A 13,549-nucleotide genomic window follows, 5' to 3' on the forward strand; every position below is an offset into this window, starting at 1 on the left:
CCCGGAAAAGCAGCAGGGATTGATGACCTACTGGCAGAAATGTTACAGCACCTGGGACCCAACGCAAAGACCTGGCTTGTGGGGATGCTGAACACATGCATAGCACAGAAAACCATCCCTTCTGTCTGGGAAAAGGCCAAAGTGGTTGCAATCCCTAAACCTGGCAAAGACCCATTATCCACAAAGAGCTACCGACCCATTTCCCTCTGCATCACCTACAAGGCTATATGAGAAGCTGCTACTCCAACGCCTTGTTGCCACTCATAGATACCAAGCTGACTAAAGACCAAGCTGGTTTCCGTCCCAGCCGCTCCTGTGCTGGACAGAGCTCAACCTCACCCAACACATTGAGGATGGGTTTGTGGGGAAACAAATAACTGGAGCAGCATTCAGAGATCTCTCTGCTGCCTACGACACTGTCCAACACCGCACAATGGTCAGGAAAAGCCTCCTCAACAACAGGCGCTTCTATGTCCAGTTAAATGACCAGAGGAGTAAATGGAAAGCCCAAAAGAACGGCCTCCAACAAGGTAGCGTGCTCGCCCCCCTCCTTTTCAATATCTACACAAACGACCAGCCACTACCCAATGCCTAATGCCAGCGTTTCATCTACGCCGACAACCTCTGCATTACGACCCAACAAGCAGACTTCCAGAAGATTGAGTCTGTCCTTGAAAGTGCCCTCCAAGAAATGTCAAGCTACTACAATACAACCACCTGAAACCCAACCTATAGAGAACACCTCACACACACATAATTTCCTTTCGTGGCCGTTTACATTCGAGGGTCGCTGGTCCTCTCGAACGGAACAGTTTAACGTCATGCCCAGGACGAAAAGATATAGAGAACACCAACATGTCAAATAACAGCAGGAAGGCATGGGCCACAATCCACCGTCTTGGCAAAAACCACACCACCCATAATTCACAACGGTCACAGCAAACTCTGTTGCATCACAACTGGTGTAGGTATTGGATGGAGCCCGCACACCACAGGTATAAGAAAGACGTTCTTTGTTGAAATACTGACAGCGTTTCGATCCATTTGATCTTCATCAGGTCATGTGTACACAAAACATACACTTTTATACTAAGGGAGTGCCCCCATTAAACAATCAAAATACCACATTTTGGTGCCCCTCCCATCACTGCAGGTGTGACACGTCAACCCTGAGTGAGTAGGTGGGGACCCAGACATATTGATGTAAATATAGTCTGTTCAGAAATTGTAGTGCCTCTCATAGAGCTTGTAGGTGATGCAGAGGAGGGAAATGGGTCGGTAGCTCTTCGGGGATAATGGGTCTTTGCCAGGTTTAGGGATTGCAACTACTCCAGCCTTTTTCCAAACAGAAGGGATGGTTTTCTGTGCTATGCATGTGTTCAGCATCCCCACAAGCCAGGTCCTTGCGATAGGTCCCAGGTGCTGTATCATTTCTGCCAGTATGCCATCAATCCCTGCTGCTTTTCCGGGTTTCAACTTTCCCATTGCAGTTTCACGTTCTTCTAAGTCGAAGGGTTTGGTTTGAGGGCTGGCTGATTGTGGTTGGTCTGATACCACTGTGCGATGGTATTCTATGTGGGTCGGTGGCGGTGTTGGTTACAACTGTTGGCCACCAGTTGTGACCAAGACCGCCACCGACCCACAGGAGAATACCATCGCACAGTGGTATCAGACCAACCACAATCAGCCAGCCCTCAAACCAAACCCTTCGACCTAGAAGAACTTGAAACTGCAATGGGAAAGTTGAAACCCGGAAAAGCAGCAGGGATTGATGACCTACTGGCAGAAATGTTACAGCACCTGGGACCCAACGCAAAGACCTGGCTTGTGGGGATGCTGAACACATGCATAGCACAGAAAACCATCCCTTCTGTCTGGGAAAAGGCCAAAGTGGTTGCAATCCCTAAACCTGGCAAAGACCCATTATCCACAAAGAGCTACCGACCCATTTCCCTCTGCATCACCTACAAGGCTATATGAGAAGCTGCTACTCCAACGCCTTGTTGCCACTCATAGATACCAAGCTGACTAAAGACCAAGCTGGTTTCCGTCCCAGCCGCTCCTGTGCTGGACAGAGCTCAACCTCACCCAACACATTGAGGATGGGTTTGAGGGGAAACAAATAACTGGAGCAGCATTCAGAGATCTCTCTGCTGCCTACGACACTGTCCAACACCGCACAATGGTCAGGAAAAGCCTCCTCAACAACAGCCGCTTCTATGTCCAGTTAAATGACCAGAGGAGTAAATGGAAAGCCCAAAAGAACGGCCTCCAACAAGGTAGCGTGCTCGCCCCCCTCCTTTTCAATATCTACACAAACGACCAGCCACTACCCAATGCCTAATGCCAGCGTTTCATCTACGCCGACAACCTCTGCATTACGACCCAACAAGCAGACTTCCAGAAGATTGAGTCTGTCCTTGAAAGTGCCCTCCAAGAAATGTCAAGCTACTACAATACAACCACCTGAAACCCAACCTATAGAGAACACCTCACACACACATAATTTCCTTTCGTGGCCGTTTACATTCGAGGGTCGCTGGTCCTCTCGAACGGAACAGTTTAACGTCATGCCCAGGACGAAAAGATATAGAGAACACCAACATGTCAAATAACAGCAGGAAGGCATGGGCCACAATCCACCGTCTTGGCAAAAACCACACCACCCATAATTCACAACGGTCACAGCAAACTCTGTTGCATCACAACTGGTGTAGGTATTGGATGGAGCCCGCACACCACAGGTATAAGAAAGACGTTCTTTGTTGAAATACTGACAGCGTTTCGATCCATTTGATCTTCATCAGGTCATGTGTACACAAAACATACACTTTTATACTAAGGGAGTGCCCCCATTAAACAATCAAAATACCACATTTTGGTGCCCCTCCCATCACTGCAGGTGTGACACGTCAACCCTGAGTGAGTAGGTGGGGACCCAGACATATTTATGTAAATATAGTCTGTTCAGAAATTGTAGTGCCTCTCATAGAGCTTGTAGGTGATGCAGAGGAGGGAAATGGGTCGGTAGCTCTTCGGGGATAATGGGTCTTTGCCAGGTTTAGGGATTGCAACTACTCCAGCCTTTTTCCAAACAGAAGGGATGGTTTTCTGTGCTATGCATGTGTTCAGCATCCCCACAAGCCAGGTCCTTGCGATAGGTCCCAGGTGCTGTATCATTTCTGCCAGTATGCCATCAATCCCTGCTGCTTTTCCGGGTTTCAACTTTCCCATTGCAGTTTCACGTTCTTCTAAGTCGAAGGGTTTGGTTTGAGGGCTGGCTGATTGTGGTTGGTCTGATACCACTGTGCGATGGTATTCTATGTGGGTCGGTGGCGGTGTTGGTTACAACTGTTGGCCACCAGTTGTGACCAAGACCGCCACCGACCCACAGGAGAATACCATCGCACAGTGGTATCAGACCAACCACAATCAGCCAGCCCTCAAACCAAACCCTTCGACCTAGAAGAACTTGAAACTGCAATGGGAAAGTTGAAACCCGGAAAAGCAGCAGGGATTGATGACCTACTGGCAGAAATGTTACAGCACCTGGGACCCAACGCAAAGACCTGGCTTGTGGGGATGCTGAACACATGCATAGCACAGAAAACCATCCCTTCTGTCTGGGAAAAGGCCAAAGTGGTTGCAATCCCTAAACCTGGCAAAGACCCATTATCCACAAAGAGCTACCGACCCATTTCCCTCTGCATCACCTACAAGGCTATATGAGAAGCTGCTACTCCAACGCCTTGTTGCCACTCATAGATACCAAGCTGACTAAAGACCAAGCTGGTTTCCGTCCCAGCCGCTCCTGTGCTGGACAGAGCTCAACCTCACCCAACACATTGAGGATGGGTTTGAGGGGAAACAAATAACTGGAGCAGCATTCAGAGATCTCTCTGCTGCCTACGACACTGTCCAACACCGCACAATGGCCAGGAAAAGCCTCCTCAACAACAGGCGCTTCTATGTTCAGTTAAATGACCAGAGGAGTAAATGGAAAGCCGAAAAGAACGGCCTCCCACAAGGTAGCGCACTCGCCCCCCTCCTTTTCAATATCTAAACAAACGACCAGCCACTTGAAACCCAACCCATCAAAAACCCAACTATGCAGCTTCCACCTGAGGGAGACGCAAAAAAAGAACTGAGCATCACAAACTCTCAAACCATACCCACCCCATGTAACTTGGAGTTACACTGGACAGTTTAACGTCATGCCCAGGACGAAAAGTTATAGAGAACACCAACATGACAAACCCTACACTTAAACCCTCTATATTTAATAAAAAACAATTCTGGACAGGAATCCTGTATTGCAGGGGTGCCCAAAAGGTACATCGTGATCTACCAGTAATCACAAAGGCTGTGCAGGTAGACCATATGGCATGCCCCTGTATATAATCTATCACTTGAATTAAGGTGACTTGACACCAGCTCAAATGTTGCACACAAACATCAGTAGCAAAAGTACAAAGTTATTGTGACAGTAATAATTGCTATAGTGTGTGTTCAGTAACAGGAATATTCCTGTCTCTCCAGCTCTTTAATAAATAGAAAAGGGTTTAATCAGGAGTTGTAGTAGCCACAGGATAATCTAAGCGGTGGATATTGCTCTTGTCTTCATGTCTTTATGTATGTAAATTGTCTTGTTGTTTGTGTCAAATGCGTGTATATGTGTTCTGCATATACTTGGCTGCTGTGTTGCAAGATAATGGGAGTTACTGATACTATGGGAGTGAATGGGAGTGAAAGGGAGGTACTGTTACTATGGGACTGATACTATGGGAGTGCATGGGAGTGGATGGGAGTGAATGGGAGGTATTGTTACTATGGGACTGATACTATTTGAGTGAATGGGAGTGAATGGGAGGTACTGTTACTATGGGACTGATACGATGAGAGTGAATGTGACTGAATGGGGTGTACTGTTACTATGTGACTGAATGGGAGTGAATAAAAGTGAATGGGAGTGAATGGGACTGAATGAGAGGTACCGTTACTATGGGACTGTGTTTAACAAAAAACTGGAGAGACCGGGAGACCTCTGTTACTGAACAAACACTATAGCAATGATTTTGTCACAATATAGAGCTATTTAACACTGTTACTGAACACACACTATAGCAATGATTACTGTCACACTATAGAGCTATTTAACACTGTTACTGAACACACACTATAGCAATGATTACTGTCACACTATAGAGCTATTTAACACTGTTACTGAACACACACTATAGCAATGATTACTGTCACACTATAGAGCTATTTAACACTGTTACTGAACACACACTATAGCAATGATTACTGTCACACTATAGAGCTATTTAACACTGTTACTGAACACACACTATAGCAATGATTACTGTCACACTATAGAGCTATTTAACACTGTTACTGAACACACACTCTATAGCAATGATTACTGTCACAATACAGAGCAATTTAATTTAGGTAACCAAATTGACCCCAATAGTAGATCTTTACACTCTCAATAGTTCAATTGTTGTTAAGCATCTGCTTAATTTCCAAAAAACTACACAATTAGAGAATGTAGAAGATTGCTACTTTTGATCCTTGGATTTTATAATGCTGATTGTAGCATAGCGATAGTGGTTAGTGACTGAGCTTTGTTAACATGAGTGCCCGGGATCGTTTCCCACCAATTTCAAAGAATGTTTGTTGCTTCGTGCCAATTTTCACAGAATGTTTGTCCTTTTACCTACCAGACAATACTCTTCTCACCTCTAGTCGATTATTTATTCAGCGTTTGAGCCACGGACCAACATTTGAGGCCATCTAGTCTCTCAGACCCATTTGAGCCACTGACCACCATTGTGAGAGTCTATTAATGTGAAATGGTGGTCCGTGGCTCAAACATGTTATCACTTTTGAAGTTACTTGTTGTGTTTAGATATGTAAATACTACTCTTTAAAGCCGTGTTTCGGTAGTCGAGTGGGTACTGTCGACGGTTAGTAAACATTGAGGCCGGGCATAGTTGTTTATAAACCTTCGACACTAACCATTCGGCTACTGAAACACTGTTTTACAGTTTCGTACAAACATCATATATAAACATCATAACAAGTAACTTCAAGTGATAGACGTTTGAACACACAAACAACAACAGCGTTAAGTATTAAATAACATTTATCACTTACTTGCTCCGAAGACCGATGGTGACGTGGCACTTCCAAACAAACACTGACCAAACCTACCTCCACGCGTCTCTTCCGTATTTGAGGGCGGCGGCACTTCCTTCCGGTGTGAGGCCACGCCCGCGAGATTTAACCGCGAATCTATTGTAGTCAAATTGTAGTCATATTGCCCCTACGTTACATCCGGGTCCCTTGGTCCCATCCGCTTCTAATGCAAAATAGCTACATATGAACGCGTGAATCTTTTTTTTTTTTTTTTACAATAACGTTATTTGTCAGAAAGGAAGCCATTGAGGGTTAAAATGGGTCTTAATGCTTCCAACTCATATAACTGTCACCAACAACACTTTTAATGATATTACATGAAGCAGACAGCCCTGTGATGAAACCTTTAGCATTACACTGTGGTTAATACGTTTTTATTCACAATGGAATGTTATTGTACTCTTAATATATCATGGTGTAGCACAGCACAGTAGATTCATATTTCAATCGATCTGGGATGTTAAAATTGTGCAAAACTCTGTTCAATGAATGGCCTCTTCTGCTACATTAAAATTACTAAACATTAAACGTTACTTATACCTGTTATTGAGACTCCTATAGAGCATGTTGACATGGATAGCTTGGTTAGTAGTATCTCTGTTAGTTAATGCAGTTTGATTGATTCAATTAATAGCCTATTTTATTAGACAAAAATGTAGAACAGTAGTGTCATAGAGTGGAAAATGCCATTTGGTTTAATGTCACAGAATGCAGTGCCACGTAGAGCAGCATGATAAATGGTTAACTTTATAGTGTGTTCAAAAATGGCAGATCTGCAAGTTCAGTGTCTTGAATGAGATGTGCTGTGAGTTTGCATATCTGCTATTGTCCAGCATAGGACCGTTGCACAGTGAAGTATAGACAAGGCTTTAGGATTTATAAGTCGTTTTTAGAATATAATAGAATATTCACTCCAGTGAATAGCATTTATCCATTTAGATAACTTTTTGATGTTATTTAATTACTTATTTTTACACAGAAACATAATGTGTGTCTTTACAATAACTGTAATGTAATAATAATACTAATAATGTAATGTAATAATTATTAATTAAATAACCTTATTTTATTCTGAAGGCAACCGGATGTCTTAAATTAGCTAGCTCTCAGACAGGAAGTTCTAAATTAGCTCAAAAGACGGAGCCTCCTCTTACCATAATAACTCTATGCCTCTTACAGCTCAGACGTAAAACATCCCCAGCACCAGTGTTACACAAGAGACTGCTGGTAAGGCGGCTCTACCCCCTTGTGGAGTAGCAGTAGAACAGCAGAGAATCATTCAAATTAATGTCAATTCGAATTACACGACCAGACCTACTGTACTACCTGACTGGTCCTGACTCCTGACTTGAAACACACTTGTAGGTTCAAGGATGCTCTTTGACCTTATTAATGCATTGTTTTGCATTCACTGCTCCTGAACACGTGACATAGGTCTACTGTCTGTCTGTCATACTTCTGTCATACTAAGCTTTATTTAAACATCTTTTAAGTTTTACTCTTCAGCCATTGTGAAGGAAACATCTCATTCACAATGGCTGAAGAGTAAAACGTAATAGATTTTTAAATAAAGCAATATGACACATATGCTATGTAATAATGATACAACATTTAAACATAAAAAACAAAGGTATATAAAGGATCAAATATAGCTGCACATTATTACCTGCAATTCACTGAATGTGTTACTGTACTTGCCATGCAAATATATTCGATAATGCAGCTGCTTCTCCAATACATCTTGACCTGACAATAGGAATATTCAAGAAAACTGGACAACAAAATGTAGCCTAATGCTTTCTTTCCTTTTCTTCTATTTTGTTTGTCTTTCTTTTTTTAAGGAGGGTGGATGTCCTGCTCTGTTTGTCTAGTATGTTCTCTATTTCTATCAACCCAACCACCCCACCCCTCCTCCATACATTGTGCACTCCTCTACTTGAGGAGAAACTGGAGTGCAAACAAGGTTTGGGTAAACAAGAGGGTGAATGACACTTATTTCCACTGATTGGTAGCACAAGGCCCAGCATTACTCGTCTACTTACGGGACTTCATTCACAGAGAAAGCATGAGACTGAGGCCGATGCTGCTGTTAGCTCTTCTGGCTACGGCCTTTGCTGCTGAGGGTAAGTCTGAATATTTATATATTTATAATTGTAATAAGTTAAAAAAACTATTTATTTGTGCACTTTGGTCAAGTCAAGGCAGCAATATTGGGAAAGTCGAGGCCTAACTAGTTTGTAAGAATGTACCATTTTCACCTCCCGATTTCAATGGGTGCAGATACGGTATATTGGTCAGTGTATTGACAAGGGAAAACAAATTGTTTTGTAAGACTTGATCATGTGCTAATACCATGTGTACTGTATATGCGCTTTGTCTGAAGTATAAATATAACAAACATTACATTGTTTGTTATATTGCTATATTGTTATATTTGCTTGCAGTGCCACACGTTGGTTTATCAATTCTCTCCACTGTGTCTGTTAATCTCCAGAGTCCTGTATGGGTCGCTGTGAGAATGGATTTGATTCTCAGAAGAGCTGCCAGTGTGACTCTATGTGTAAATATTACACTAGCTGTTGCTTCGACTTTGCAACTGTTTGTCGCATGAATAGTAAGAAGCGTCTTTACTAATGTGTTGATAATCCATTAACATGCTTATTGTAAACCCAGTAAAGATAATGCATTGGATATAGATATTGTCACTAGTAGTACCCAGTAAAGATAATGGATTCGGTAAATATCAAAGTCACTACCCAGTGAATATAATGGATTGGATAGATTGGTTTGGTGTGATTAGATTATGATCACTAATATAACAATTTGTTCTCTCTCAGACCGTGGGGACACATTTATCATCGCTGAGGATGATGATGACTCGTTCACCAGCACTCCCACACCTCAAGTTGAGTCTAGTCGCCATCGGGCCCAACCCACACACCGCCCCCAACCCACACACCGCCCCCAACCTGCACACCGCCCACAACCCACACGCCGCCCCCAACCCACACACCGCCCCCAACCTGCACACCGCCCACAACCCACACGCCGCCCCCAACCAACACACCCCAAGACCCCAAACCCAGTAACACCAGGGGCACTGGACCCTGTAACTCAGAGGGTCCCGATTACAAAGACACAGAGCCCCCAACCCGCACACCGCCCCCAACCCCCACGCCGCCCCCAACCAACACGCCCCAAGACCCCAAACCCAGTAACACCAGGGGCACTGGACCCTGTAACTCAGAGGGTCCCGATTACAAAGACACAGAGGGCTCCCACCACACAAGCTCCCATCACACAAGCTCCCATCACACAAGCTCCCATCACACAAGATCCCATCACGCAAGATCCCATCATACAAGCTCCCATCACACAAGCTCCCATCACACAAGATCCCATCACACAAGCTCCCACCACACAAGCTCCCACCACACAAGCTCCTACCACACAAGCTACCACCACACAAGCTACCACCACACTAGCTACCACCACACTAGCTCCGACCACACAGAAAGTTGTAACCACAGCCCCAGTAACAACAGCAACCACAGAGATAGTGACCACAACTAGTACTACCCTTGACCCGGATGCTAAAGTCTGTAGTGGTAGGCCTTTTGACTCCTTTACACAGGTGAAAAATGGCTCCGTCTATGCCTTCAGAGGTAAGCATGACAAAAAAATTAATGAATAAGATAATATTGTTCTCTAGTTTCCATTGGTGTTGAGCAGAACATAATATTGACTGAACTGACATGAGACTTTAGACTAAAGTTAACTGGAAAACAAAAAAAATATGTCCTGACCTAGGGGACTACTTCTTTGAATTGGATCAGAAGAGGGTGCTACCTGGTTATCCAAAGCGCATTAAGGATGTCTGGGGCATCAGTGGACCCATTGATGCAGCCTTCACCCGCATGAACTGCCAAGGAAAGACCTACATCTTCAAGGTGGGAATGAAGAAAAGTATTTTCTGTAAATTTAGGAGTTGGGTTTATCTCTGCTGTGACAATTAAGGGAATTGTAATGCTAAAAGCAAATCAGAAATGCCTACACCTAGGCTGCTAATGCCGCCTGGTTCGATTTCCAATCCTGATGACTTTTGCTGCATGTCACTCCCCATATCTCTCTCAGTCTACTATACCTACTATCACTAAAGGCCAAAGCCCAAAAAATATCTTAAAAATCCCACAGGGAGACCGGTACTGGAGGTTTGATGATGGTGTGCTGGATGATGACTACCCAAGAGATATCAACGTGGGCTTTGACAAGATTCCAGATCATTTGGATGGTGCCTTTGCCCTCCCTGCCCCTGGTCACCATGCCAGAGAGAAGGTCTACTTTTTCAAATGTACCAGCAAGTATATTAAGCTATTAATATTTGACATTAATTAACCATGTTAGCCCAAGCAAATTCAGCTGCAATGTGTTTGTAGATTGGCTATTTTCAGCAGAGAGATTTGGCATAGAGCTGAAAAAGAGTTCATTGTCAACTCGGGTCCGTTTTACTCAGTATAGTAGAAGTATGGTAAAACGAAGTGTTTAAGTTAATATTAACTGCATATTATAGAATGTGTCATGTCTTCTCCACCAGCGGACCAGTATTATCTGTATGAGTTCACGCATCAACCATCACATGAGGAGTGCATAGCTATGTCCGAGAGGTCTCCCTCCACACTCTTTAGTCGTTATATGGATGTGTACTTTAACAACTACGAGCAGATGTTCCGTGAGCTCTTCTCTGACCGTAAGTTGTCCTGTTGTGTGGGTGATCTAAATATTGTGAGCATTTTGGAAGTTGCAGGCAGAAGAGATTTTGTCAACTGAAAACCTATAGACCAATTTAACATTCTATTGTAATAATAATAATGTTTAATAATTGCTTGCTTTAGTTTCTTGGATATAAAGATCACAGAAGATCAGAGAAACAGTTTGCTAGATTAACAGTTGCAAACAGGAAGTTCACAAAGTTTGGAACATTACAGGAAACAGTTTGCTAGATTAACAGTTGCAAACAGGAAGTTCACAAAGTTTGGAACATTACAGGATAGTTTAGGCACCCGGATGATCTACCCTGATTACATCAGATCGGGTCAGATTCAGATTACAGCGCTGACCCGTAATTGTCCTTTTAATCTAGTAAAGGTAAAGATGTGTGAGGAATAAAAGCGATTAAGAGCCCCCTTGCCCATACCATCTTGTGTTCACATCAGTGTTATTATTTACAGCTTGAAACAGTATAATTTTTTAATTTCCATACCCTCTTCCTTAGTGCCCCGGCATAAAAGTCATCATCATTTCATTAACAAGGACTGGAAGGGCATTAAGTCACCCATAAATGCTGTTCTGGCTGGCAGAATCTATGTTGCCCCGCCGGGCCCCTCAAGCCCTGCAGGCCGTGATGACCACCGATATGACCCACAAAGGAATCAACAATATGGCCAACAGAGGACCCAGTATTATCAACAGTATGGACAGCAATGGGACCAGCAATACGGGCAGCAGGGGGGTCGTCGCAGGCAAAACCGCTCACCTTTCTGGGAGACCCTGGCAGAGCGAGGGATGAACATGGGCCAGGGCTATGCTGATAGAGGGATGAACATGGGCCAGGGCTATGCTGATAGAGGGATGAACATGGGCCAGGGCTATGCTGATAGAGGGATGGACATGGGCCAGGGCTATGCTGATAGAGGGATGGACATGGGCCAGGGCTATGCTGATAGAGGGATGGACATGGGCCAGGGCTATGCTGATAGAGGGATGGACATGGGCCAGGGCTATGCTGATAGAGGGATGGACATGGGCCAGGGCTATGCTGATAGAGGGATGAACATGGGCCAGGGCTATGCTGATAGAGGGATGAACATGGGCCAGGGCTATGCTGATAGAGGGATGAACATGGGCCAGGGCTATGCTGATAGAGGGATGGACATGGGCCAGGGCTATGCTGATAGAGGGATGGACATGGGCCAGGGCTATGCTGATAGAGGGATGGACATGGGCCTGAGGCTGGCGGAGAGGAGCATGGAAATGGAGGGGAGACAGGGAAGGGACTGGGATGGACGATGGGATCAGGACAGACGGGATAGCAATCGCGATAGCAATCGCAGAAATGATGGCAACTACGACTCTAGATATAACCCCTATGTGAACAACGGGGAACAGCGGAATTGGCCTTTGCAGAGTGTGTACTTCTTCAAAGGAGGTAATGCTAATGGAATAGGCAATTTAATCCTTTTTATGTACAGTATATAGTAGATAGCAAGTTCCTTGATACATTATATTTCACACACAGTTCATTTTGAACTTTCTGAATTTGCTTTGAAACATAAGTAATAGCTGTGAATATGTTTCAACAAAACTGGTCAAAGAGAAGAAATAAATATCAAACTAATCTATGTTTTCCAGATAAGTATTACAGAGTGGACCTACAGACCAAGAGAGTGGATCCTGGCAGTCCTCCATACCCCAGATCCATTGCCAAGTACTGGCTCGGCTGTTCGGACCCTATTGGGGCAGAGAAATAGTTTACATCACTCAGTGTTTACCAATGAATTGAGATAAGTATTTTACACCAGGGGTTATTGTTACTTAGATCAGCTGTAGATTTTGCGACTGAACATTATTTATAGTGATAAGTTGTATACTGTAGTATAAACAGAATTATCATGTGGCATTACTGCTTTTATAACCCAACAGATTTTTTTGTTGGATTTCATTAAACCTATGAATCATACTGTACATACACAGAATTAATAAAGACACAAAATATGCTGTCTCTTGTGAAGATAGCGTGTTTCCCTGTCTGACAAGTATTCAACAACATGGCTCTTATTGGAGATCAATAAAGCTCCACCACTCCTGTACACCACAGCACTGTCTGGACCTCATGATGGTCAAAGTTCAACTGGTTGACTTTTGTTACTCAATGACTTTGTTGGTCTTTTCTGTATTTAGTAGTATCAGTTAAAGGACGACTTGCTTTTCAACGTGTCTTCATATATTTGGTCCTCGCTAATGTTCATTATAAAATAGCACAGAAACACGTCGTTTGTTAGTCAGATTTTTTCTTTTTTTTTTAAATAAGATGTACATTTTTGTTATCACCAGAATGATGGCTTGCATTATAGAATATTAAAAAATAGAAAGCCTGCAGTTTCTATTGGGTTGGAATCTGGATTCCCCCTCGATGATGTGACTGTAAGACGGGTTTCTGAAATGCCCACAGCCCTCCTATAAGACACTTTTGTCTTTTTTTGGCACTCCTCTGTGTACCACCAGAGGGGGGGCTCAAGTACCACTAGTGGTACTAGTACCAGTGGTTGGGAACCTAACCTACTTTGTG

The 13,549-nt window shown here is 43.7% G+C and overlaps 1 protein-coding gene across 1 annotated transcript; it reads left to right on the plus strand.

The window, feature by feature from the left end:
* Positions 1–8,269: 8,269 nt before the first annotated feature.
* vtna (vitronectin a) lies at positions 8,270–12,731 on the plus strand (the record flags this gene model as incomplete). The annotated part of the gene is made up of 9 exons (XM_083773202.1): positions 8,270–8,327; positions 8,699–8,818; positions 9,042–9,869; positions 10,015–10,154; positions 10,399–10,555; positions 10,799–10,951; positions 11,477–11,781; positions 12,178–12,409; positions 12,613–12,731. 9 exons carry the CDS (start codon positions 8,270–8,272, stop codon positions 12,729–12,731), a joined length of 2,112 nt encoding a protein of 703 aa, XP_083629328.1.
* Positions 12,732–13,549: the final 818 nt, after the last annotated feature.

The sequence above is a fragment of the Protomyctophum parallelum genome, assembly GCF_964188405.1.
Source record: "Protomyctophum parallelum genome assembly, chromosome: 9".
Lineage (NCBI taxonomy): Eukaryota > Metazoa > Chordata > Actinopteri > Myctophiformes > Myctophidae > Protomyctophum > Protomyctophum parallelum.